This window comes from Oryza glaberrima, chromosome 11 (genome assembly GCF_000147395.1).
Source record: "Oryza glaberrima chromosome 11, OglaRS2, whole genome shotgun sequence".
Taxonomy (NCBI): domain Eukaryota; kingdom Viridiplantae; phylum Streptophyta; class Magnoliopsida; order Poales; family Poaceae; genus Oryza; species Oryza glaberrima.
The window spans coordinates 11,844,612-11,854,870 of record NC_068336.1 but is presented as its reverse complement, the minus strand read 5'-3'; the positions used below and the strand labels follow the sequence as shown (position 1 = coordinate 11,854,870).

Genomic DNA, 10,259 nt, shown 5'->3' with positions numbered 1-10,259 from the left:
TATAAATCCTAATTTTTATACAAATGAAGTTTACTCAATATTTGTGTTATTCTAACCAATGGATTCACCCTAGATTAATTATTACCCATATTTATTTATTTATCGCACAAATGAATTCTTTTTAGATTAATTTGAGTTATTGGCCCTAAGGTGAACTTATGTATTTTTGAAAACTTTGGGGTACTATTAAATTTAATATAACGACTTGTCATGATTAATACATTAGCAGATTGGTCAAGTTTAGTTGTATAGCAATATATTTTACACAGATAGGTTCAATCTATTTATTCTATAAATAGTAAATTGAGACTCGGCACAATATTAATCTAATTGTTTAATTAAAACCTCACAAAATTTTATAAAGCTTAATTTAATTATATGACCATTATTTCATGTGAATTGGTTTACCTTTATATAGACCATTATAGTTTAGTAATATTTAATTACTCCTAGTGAAACTATGTTATAGATAGAGTTCCATTATAAATGGTCATCATTTCATGTGTATTTAGATGTCATGGCACGCAACACATGGTTCACGTATTTAGTATTTAATCCATAATTTAAATTAGTAATTAACCTTCCGTTTGTCTGGCTTTGTTTTCTTGTGCGTAATTATTTGTAGGGTTAACAATATTATATTCTCGTAAATTTATCTATTACTTAAATTTTAGATCCTTACTTTACTTTCTTTGTGATCATTTACGGTTTGGCAAGCAATAGCAATAACAACCGGCATGATGCAAAAGTTTTAAAAAGTTCGAAATTTTAGTGATTTTTATTGTCTTGAATTTTCAGGATGTTACACCAAATGCAGGGCGCCATACAATGATCTCCTTGCTCGGCAACACCCCGTGCGCCACCATTTCCTTGAGAGTTTCTTAACATCGGAAGGCACCCATTGGCTGTGGATGTTTTCTCTCTCTTCCGCCATTGACGAACATCGTGTGGGGAGATAGAGAGTGTGGGCTACAAAAATGGATGGGGAAATTGAGGGCGGTGGTTGCGTGCATGATTTTAGCCAAGGGAGGCAGCTTGGGAGAGGCAGATTGCGGCGCAGCGGCGAACCCTAGCTTTTGGCGGCGCGAGTTTGTTACTATAGTGTGAAATGGGGATTGAGCGGCTGTTGCGGCGAAAAAGATGAAGAGCTTTCCTTCGATGCGATTTTATTGCTGGGTATCGGTAAATGCTAATGGGCCTAGGCCCACATAGTGTTTTCAGCCCAAAACATACCTTCGGTGTGGCTGATTGTTGTCCCTTGGGATTTAGGCGTATTTTTGCTTAGGCAAAATAGCCCACAATAGAAAAAGCCCGATACCGTTAAAATCCTTTTTTCCGCAGTTAGTAAATTCCTTGGAATTACTACGATGCATAAAAAAGGTGCCCAACAGTTGAAAACGCCATGTTTATTTTGTTGACTTTATCTAAAAAAGTCAAAAAGCTGTTTGGGTTTAATTAGGACGACTGGTTTTTATGATCGACGTTCCTTGTGAGAATTTATATGCTTCGCTTCCTTAATACAGACTACAGTTACAGCTTGGTTAAACTTGTTAGCCGTTATTATTCAGCGGTTGATAAATCCTTTATGAGTTTTTACTCAGATTTTTTTATCACAAAAGTTGTATTTACTCCAAGATAGATGATTGATTTATAGAGTGTTTCTTATCACTCGGGTCTTTATATATCATCTATGACCTATTTTTGAGATTAATTTTTGGCACAATTCAATCTCGAAATAAATTTTTTGAAAGGGTCAAATTGTGAAAATTGCAGCTCGGTGTAGTAGCTGAATGGCGACAATGGCGCTGGCCAAGTAGAACCAGCAGCGGCACCAAGGAGTGCCAGCGGTCAACTGTGCCTGGATTCGTGCTAGTATCGATCCGACTCGTCGGCCCAAATCTGCATCGCCATAATAGTTTTTGCATCGGTTTCCATCAGCATATCCATCAGTGATGGTGCTATTGTCTTTTTTTAACAGTTTTGTGCATTCTACTGATGTTTCGCATTGCATGTGTGAATAGACTATTGATATAATACTGAAACTTGTTCAAACAATTCATCGGATTAGAACAGTGTGTTCTTAAATCTTTTACTCTAGCTGCTAGGGAGTAATTTGGAGTAATTTATTTACTGAAGAAAGATGAAAAAAAGTATATGAGTAATTTATTTACTGAAAGATGATTGGGGTAAATTTTGTTGTTAGATCAAAAGTTTTTACTTCTAACTTGATGATAGAAGTTTATTTACTAATAAAAAGGCGAGATGATAGTAATTTATTTACTAATAGAAGACCAGAGTAAAAACTTGTGTCTAACAAGTGAGTAATTTATTTACTCATACAAAGCGCGTGTTATTCGTAATTTATTTACTAAAACAACAACTTGTACTATTTCTCTATCAGGAGAAGCACTAGTTCAAATAGTAATTTGTTTACTAAGAGAAATTTTGCTATTTATTTACTAAGATAAATTTTGTGGCAAGATCACTAAGTTGATCATAAGTAATAAGGTTACTGGCAGAAGGGTAGTCAGGAGTATTTTAATTACTACGAGAAGCATCAAGCATGCGGGAATGAGTAATTTAGTTAGTAAGAGAAGTAAAGAGAAGTACGTGGGAGGAAAAATCAGGAGTCACGAGTAATTTAGTTAATGAGAGAAGTACGTGGGAAGAAGAATCAGGGAGTGAGATTAGAGGGAAAGAATTGCAAACAAGAAAAAGAAAAAAAGGAGCGGGTGGGAGAAAATGGTGCAAGATGGGGTAAGGGTGGGAGTGTGGGGGGGAGGGGGAGTGTGTATCTGTGAGGGGAGCGTTTTAGTTATTGCACACACTAATTTATATAACTATTACATTTCCATGAGCATATTGTCACATATAAGTGAAAAAATAATCACAATTTTAATGGGGTATCATAATTTGATCCGTTCATGATCCATGTCAATGTCTGATTTAAGTACATGAATGAATATGAATGCTTTCGCGTGAACATACACAATATGATGCTTTTTCTTAAGCCAATCCATATAAATTGAATATGACTCTACGACCGACCCATTGATTCATCAAATACCACAAGTGGAATTGATCAACCTTTAGTATCATAACTCTAGTTGTTAGAGGTGGATTAATTAGTGGTGTGCGCTTTATTCCCCACTAAGTTCAAACGATTCCCAACCTTATCTTGTCTAAGTGGCAGACTTACTTTTCCCCCTTGGCTTCGAATTGGTGTAAACCATGTGTTAAGGAATATTATTGACCAATTTTGTCATGAATAGGAGCACAACAAAAAAGTTGATGTGGATGCATGGTTGATGTATGTGGGATCCTCCATGTATGATTGTATGACTCTATCGCTAGTCATCTCATAGTATGCCATATGAGTCTATTTCGCAGATTGTAAACCTTGGTGGTACATTGGTAGTAGTGGCCGGGATCGAAATTTTGGTTCAAAATTTACAAAATGCCAAAAATTTTGGAAATCTCGGGAAGCAACTATCTCGCTTGAAATTTTTGGATTTTTCAAAACTATGGAAATTTGGTCAAAATTATACAAATCAGTCGAAATTTGTTAAAATTTCATGTAGTTCGATACAAAAAAAGTTTCAAAAACCATGAAATTCCAGTGGTTTCTAAAAGCGTGAACCCTGAGTAGTGGTAGACAGAAATGTATTACAGCGTGTGAAACTTATCATAAAACAAGTATACATACACATACCCTTCTTGTCGCGTTCACCTCCTTGGTACATCAGTGAGCTGGTTTATTGATGAAATTGTTTTGCGGGGTTTCCTTAGCTCATGCATGTTTTCTTACTTAGCTCATCCTCGGGCAGTGTTGCGTTTGGAAGAAACTGGATATGCTAAGAAAACATAGTCTGACGTAAGGGTTATAACACACCCTAAGATGTTCATGATTGGTGAATTATTTTGTTTGATAAAAAAATTTTGGCTCATGGCATTAGTAATTCACAGCCAAAAAGCAAACTTGTAAACAATATTATGTTTATCCTTCCAAAATTAACCATGTATGTTACTCATACCAAAGATGGAACAACACCCATTAAACAAAAAGTTAAAGGGATCTATGTATCGATAAGATCATGAAAGTTTTCACATTCAAACTAGTTGGATTTCCAGCTGATGTGTAAGCGAGCTAGAAAAATGTTTTTTGAAACTAGAATTTCATTTGAACTATTGCTTCAATTATTTCTCTTTAAATTTAACTCTATGCAATATCAATCAATACATGAAAATTAATCGTCTATTTATAATTTAGCAGATTTCCACAAATTTGCTATAAGTCTGATATTATCCCTAGTAACATCAAAATATTTTTTTAGCATCAATATGAAAGGTTTCTGTTTTGAGAGAATCATATTGCTACATGCGTAAAAATTTAAAACAAAACATGGTTACAAACTGAAAGTGAGAAATGAAATAGTATTACATATCAGCCAAATATGATTCTTCTAGTATTATCGGCCATCCCCCCTACTTTCCCCCATATTTTATCAAGTGGTCATGTTAGAAATAAAAGCCAGTCATTCATAGTTATAAGGACAGTATCCTTTTAAATGGGAATAAGAGAATTCTTACTACTCTGTTTTTTTCTCTCAATTGAAGAAGCAATTGGAAAATAAAATAACAAGTAGAAAAATGAGTAATAGTCTGGTTATAAAAATTTTCAACCAAAAAATTTGAATTGCATTAACATATTTATTCATGTTGTATGTTTGAAAGAATAGAATTGTATTTACTCGGGAATGTTCGTGCAAACTTAAGCTCCAGTCAACTATATTGAGTTGTATGCACCGACCAGTTCAACCTGAAAACTTAAGCTGACGAGTAAAGACGGCCAATTCACTTTATATACAAACATCACATGAGGTCCCATCGGGACTCCAGCGTAGAATAAAAGTGGGCTGAATTTTTTATTTAATTGTGTGCCAACTAGTATTTGAACTCGAGATCTCTGGCTATCATACCATATTGTGTAGTATGCACCAATCAATTTAACCCAAAAGCTTAGCCTGGTTGGGAAAGACAACAACTCACTTTATATTCCAATATAATAGACTGAAGTTTAATTGTCCAAATTAAATTTCATAGCGTCTAGCACAACAGGTCGTAGTACGTGCCACTGTTAAAATTCACTGAAAATGAATCACGAACTGTTTGATTTATGTTTGTGAAAGCGGTTCAGAAGAATTGCTAGTTTCTGGAATCTTGGTCGATGCCACGCGCACTGCTCGTGTTAGGACGGACCACTAAGCTCATGGAGTCATGGAACTAAAATGGGGGCGTTTTTCCTTCCTCAAAAAAATGGGGGCGTTTCTTCATGCAAAGGGGACGCCGATGCATATGCGATCACCAAAGGTGCCCAGTGACATGGAAACCACAGTGCTTGTTGTTAATTGGTGCCCTTTTTCCATGGTGCTTGCCGGATGTGATCGATTCCCCCTGTCACTTCTTTATCGGTCGACAAGGAGCAGAAGGCCATAAAGAACTGGAGCAATCAAGCATTCCACTAACGCTAGCTCTTGTTCCTTTTGTTCTCCTTCAGAGATATAGCATATTAGTAACCCACTAACACTTGACTGATGCACACTCAGAAACCATGGAGGCCAAGTGCTCATCATCCTCCTTTTGCTTTCCGTTATACTAAGGGGAATTTGGACGCACCAAACTATCATGCCAAGATGGAACGGAAGCGCTGCTCGACTCGTCAGCTATATAAGCCCTGAAATGTACTGTTCTGCTGGCGCAAGTTCAGTGCCTTGTCGGCAGAGTTGATGAGAGTGGCAGCCTGTTGATCATCAGGAACTAGAAGGACTAGAGAGGGAAAGAAATTAAGTAGAAAGATGAGCTCCAGGAGAGTTAATAGAGCTTCGGTTTTCGTTATACTGCTCATCGTAGCGTCGGCGCTTTCAGTTTTTACTGCAGGTTTTGTTAATTGTTCCGTTTCTTCTTTTGCTATTTTCATTTGAAGAATTTATCTTATATTATATGAAATACTCTCTCTCTCTCTCTCTCTAGATCTCAAGATCTCTCTCTTTCTCTCTAGATCTCTCTCTCTCTACATTATAAGATTTTTTGACATCTTCATCCCTGGTCTAAATTTACTAACATACATATATATATATGAAGCATGTTTATGGATCCATGCAAGAATCTAATCAAAACCCAAACATCTTATAACGTAAAATAGAGGAATTATATGCTTAGAACATGCAAATGTCTGAATTAAATTTTAGGTTAAGCTCACTAATTTTACACGACTGTTTTTACAGGAGGAAGGGAGCTGGTAGCGCAAGAAACGAATCAAAAGGTATATACAGATGGAATTCGAAAGTAGTAATTAGCTGTCCATAAACAAATCACGAAGAAGAAGAATGTTCAAACGAGTTCATCATTGATTAATTAAATTTTGAATTATAAAAAGTTCCGGAGACGCACTAAAACAAAAGATGTGGTATAGCAAAAGAATTAATGTATGATTAACTATCATGTCATAATTCAGAAATATTCTAGTGCTGCACTCGGAGAGGGAGCGACATCGTCAGGCGAAGCACATCCAAGGAACCTTATGGTTAAGACAAACGACTACGGGCGCTATGACCCATCTCCAGCCTTCTCCAAGCCTCGCTTCAAGATTATTCCGAACTGATGATTAGACCTGAACCTGACTTCCCCTTTGTTACGGTGTTCAACCACCGCTCAACTAATTAACACAGTACCCGTTAGATGAAGAGTAATGCTATATGTGTTTGTCTAAAGTGTACGTACTACAATATTGATATTAGAAAATAGGCTAGTACTAGAGGTGGTCAAAAACATGGTATTGGTGCTTCGGCACCATCGCTTCTGGTACGATAAACATTGTATAAATATCGAAAGAAGTATATATATTATCGCGGGCTCAGTGTGGCATACTTACTAATATGGTTCCTTAAGTGCTTTTAAAAGACCTTGTTAGTCGTTTTTGGCTTTCTCCCAAAAGAGCCATGTTATATTACTCCTCTTGTAGATTCATCTTGTGGAGATTATGGGTACCGTATACCTGTATAGCATGGATATCCGACTGGTTACAAGAGATAGACTATTGAAATAGATTATGTTTAGGGAAGGACTCGGGTATTATGTTAACTTCTATGTCAAGGAAATATCCCGTAGTTCTAGTCGGTTACAATTGTAATATATCTGTTAGCCTAGTGCATAAGGCATATGGGATGTACATTGTAATTGCGGCTCCTCCCCTGGGTCCGAGTACTCCTAGGTGCATAACTTTTCCCCCAGATCATCAGACCAATAATACACTCGGCGGAATATTTCCCCGGACAGGAGAAGGGTATTACTTCTCGTCGAGAAGGCCTGAACCTATATAAACCTTTGTCTCCTGACCCATCCACTTTTCTAGCTTGATTGCCACCTTTTAGTATTGCCGAAATCTTGTTTCGACATATCTTGATTTCCCTTTGTTCCTAGAAATTAAGTCCCTTCATCTGCGGGCCCCATCCACTACTACGAAAATCAATTTTTATGTCGGCCAAAATAGGTTTTTGCAGTCGACCAAATGCTCTGCTAGAGACCAATGACCAAAATAGGTTTCTGAGATGCACCTTTTGTTTTGTGCTTGTGCGCTCTTACCATTACTAGCACTATGGCACCCCAGCTACTTCCCGTGACGTAATTTCTTTTGGTTGTACCAAGCAAAATCCCACCTATTGAGGCGCTTCAGGTTCTTGTATATTTTTTTCTAGTTGTTCAGGCACTAGCTATTCAGGCTTTGCTGCTGCTCTGCTTGTTATTGCGGGGTTGGCGATGGCGATGGTGATTGCGAAGGATGCCTAGGTGATGCTTTTGTAGGATCTCACGGTTCTTTCCGGTTACAGAAGACATGAGGTGATAACCCCGGTACCCATGGTATGGTTAACACCAAATTTTGGTAAGATTTATTGGTAGATACGGTTAAGGGAAGAGATCAACAAGCCTATGGAGGTTTAAGTTGGTCTATTAATTCAAGAAGGAATCATGAAGACTAATAAATTGGGGTTAAGTTGGTCTATTAATTAGGAAAGTTTGTGTCGTGTCCAGTTGGGACTCAAATCGGCCTATGGGTATAAATATGTACACCCATTGTCTTTGTAATCTATCTCTCAATGGGATGTTCTCAGGAGTACAACAAAATTGGTTTCACAACTTCTAGAGTTAGCATGATTTTATTAGACAAATTTCGACCGTCAATATAACTAAAATAATCGAGAATTAGCTATGCTTACAATACATATTTGTTTTTAAATAATATAGTTCCACTTGTACTTAGAGAATAATATGTTGCAGGAATTTATCAAATAAAATAAAGAGAAAGTGAAGAAACCTCACTCCTAAGAAAGCTAGAGGATAAGGAGGGCCCACATGTCAGGTGTAACCATCCCAAAACCACCTTAACTATCACAACCCACTAAAGGACCCACTTGTCAGTGCCCTACCCGAAGCTAGAGGCCAGTTGGGCCGGCCCAGGTTGGTGGCGTCGGCTCCGGCTGGCCCTCTACTTGAACAATTTAGTGAGTTATAAACATCTTTTGAGTATAATTGAAATATCTTTTGAGTAATTTAGTTTAGCTCGGTGAGAATTATTTCTTGGTTAGTTCCTAATCAGAGTACGGGATCATCGTTCACTATAATCAACTAAAATATAGTGATTGCTTTAGTGAGTTATAAACACTAAAGTAGTAATCAACTGTGTCTAGGTAGTTGATTTCCGATGTTTGCTCCGCATCCCACGGTAGGTGTGAGGTGGTTGTAGAGGTGGTGATAGCCCTCAAGATCACAAAGTCCTCCCTGTCCGGGTGCGCAGTAGAGCGATATCTAGGAGCACCGGGCTAGCCAGTGCCCGAAGTACCACATTAGGATTAAAGTTAAGCTTTCTGCAGACATTGTTTCTTACCAGCGAAACATCTCTATCCTTTGCCTATCGATAGCTTCGTGTCCTTGGATGAACCTGAACTGGAATTAGCACACACATTCCCTGTGGAAATCGATACCTGAGGATACTCCTGGGTGAAGTGCTACATCGGTATATTCTGTGCGCTTGCGGAATTGTCTGTGATCGTAAGAAATACCAACAACTGGCTTGGCATCGGGTCGCACCATTAGTTTGTGCTCAATCACCTCCCTGGGCACTCCCGGCATGTCTGACGTTTGCCAAGCGAACACGTCCACATTGTCGCAGAGGAAGGTGATGAGTGCGAGTTCCTATTTGTTGTCCAGTGTTATCCCGATCATGACTATCTTGTCGGGTTTAGAACTGGTCAGCGGGACAATTCTGATTGTGCTATCTGGTTTTGGCGTCTTGTTGGGCTTGCTCACTTTCTTGTGTGGCTCAATCGTCGTACTGCACTGCCAACTTGGCGTTTCCCTGAGTAGTGATTGTCCCTTTTGGTCCTGGCATCTTGAACACTTGGTACACATAGTGGGACGCTGCCATGAACTTCGCGAGTGCCGTCCTCCCGATGATGGTGTTATATGCCATGTCAAACTCCGCGACATCAAAGGTGATCTACTCTGTTCGGAAGTTGTCAGCTTGTCCGAAGGTGACAGGTAGCGTGATCTTACCCAATGGTTTGGATGACGATTTTGGAGTGATCCCGTGGAAAGGTTGATCTGCGGGCGTCAACTCACTTCGTGGGATTCCCATTGCATCAATTGTGCTAGCAAAAGGAAGATTGATAGAACTGCCGTCGTCGATGAGAACCCGTGCCACCTTTATGTTCCGAATAGTGGGCTCGACCACTATCGGATATCTGCCAGGTGTGGTTGCGATCCTCTAGTGGTCTGTCTCAGAGAACTCAATCTTGTGCTGGGACCATTTCATCTTGGTAGCAGCCCCCTGTGATGTAGAGCAGACTTCACGTTCTATCTTCTTATATTCCCTCTTCGAGGAGTATGATGTAGAACCGCCAAAGATATGCGAAACATGCAGGTCGAAGTCTGGGAATGAGGAGGCGGAGTCGGGGGTGGCTGCAATAGCGGCCGCTTCGACAACACGTACTCGCATCCCCTTCTAAATCGCCAGTTGACGTGCAAGTTCTGTCTTGAAGACATGGCAATCCTCCATGGCGTGCTTGTTTGTCTTATGTATGGGGCACCATTGTCGTCGCGAGTCGTCGCCTTGGGGGTTTGGGCGCTCGGGTTAAATAATTCATTCTTTAATCCATTTTCTAGAAATTATTTAAAAGCCTACTAGTTAAACCTTAATAATCTAG

The 10,259-nt window shown here is 38.8% G+C and overlaps 1 protein-coding gene across 1 annotated transcript; it reads left to right on the top strand.

Annotated features, from left to right (window-relative positions):
• Positions 1-5,681: 5,681 nt before the first annotated feature.
• LOC127754140 (protein CASPARIAN STRIP INTEGRITY FACTOR 1-like) lies at positions 5,682-6,934 on the top strand. Its single transcript, XM_052279614.1, has 3 exons — positions 5,682-5,937; positions 6,285-6,322; positions 6,515-6,934. The coding sequence occupies exons 1-3, from the start codon at positions 5,856-5,858 to the stop codon at positions 6,659-6,661; spliced, it is 267 nt and encodes an 88-aa protein (XP_052135574.1). The 5' UTR covers positions 5,682-5,855; the 3' UTR covers positions 6,662-6,934.
• The last annotated feature ends 3,325 nt before the right edge of the window (positions 6,935-10,259 follow it).

What these genes read in the sequence shown, in the direction of transcription:
- LOC127754140 (XM_052279614.1), top strand. Translation starts at nt 5,856, where the DNA reads ATGAGCTCCAGGAGAGTTAATAGAGCTTCGGTTTTCGTTATACTGCTC. An exon ending in GCTTTCAGTTTTTACTGCAG is followed by an intron (nt 5,938 to 6,284) that starts GTTTTGTTAATT and finishes CTGTTTTTACAG; the next exon opens with GAGGAAGGGAGCTGGTAGCG. An exon ending in CGCAAGAAACGAATCAAAAG is followed by an intron (nt 6,323 to 6,514) that starts GTATATACAGAT and finishes GTCATAATTCAG; the next exon opens with AAATATTCTAGTGCTGCACT.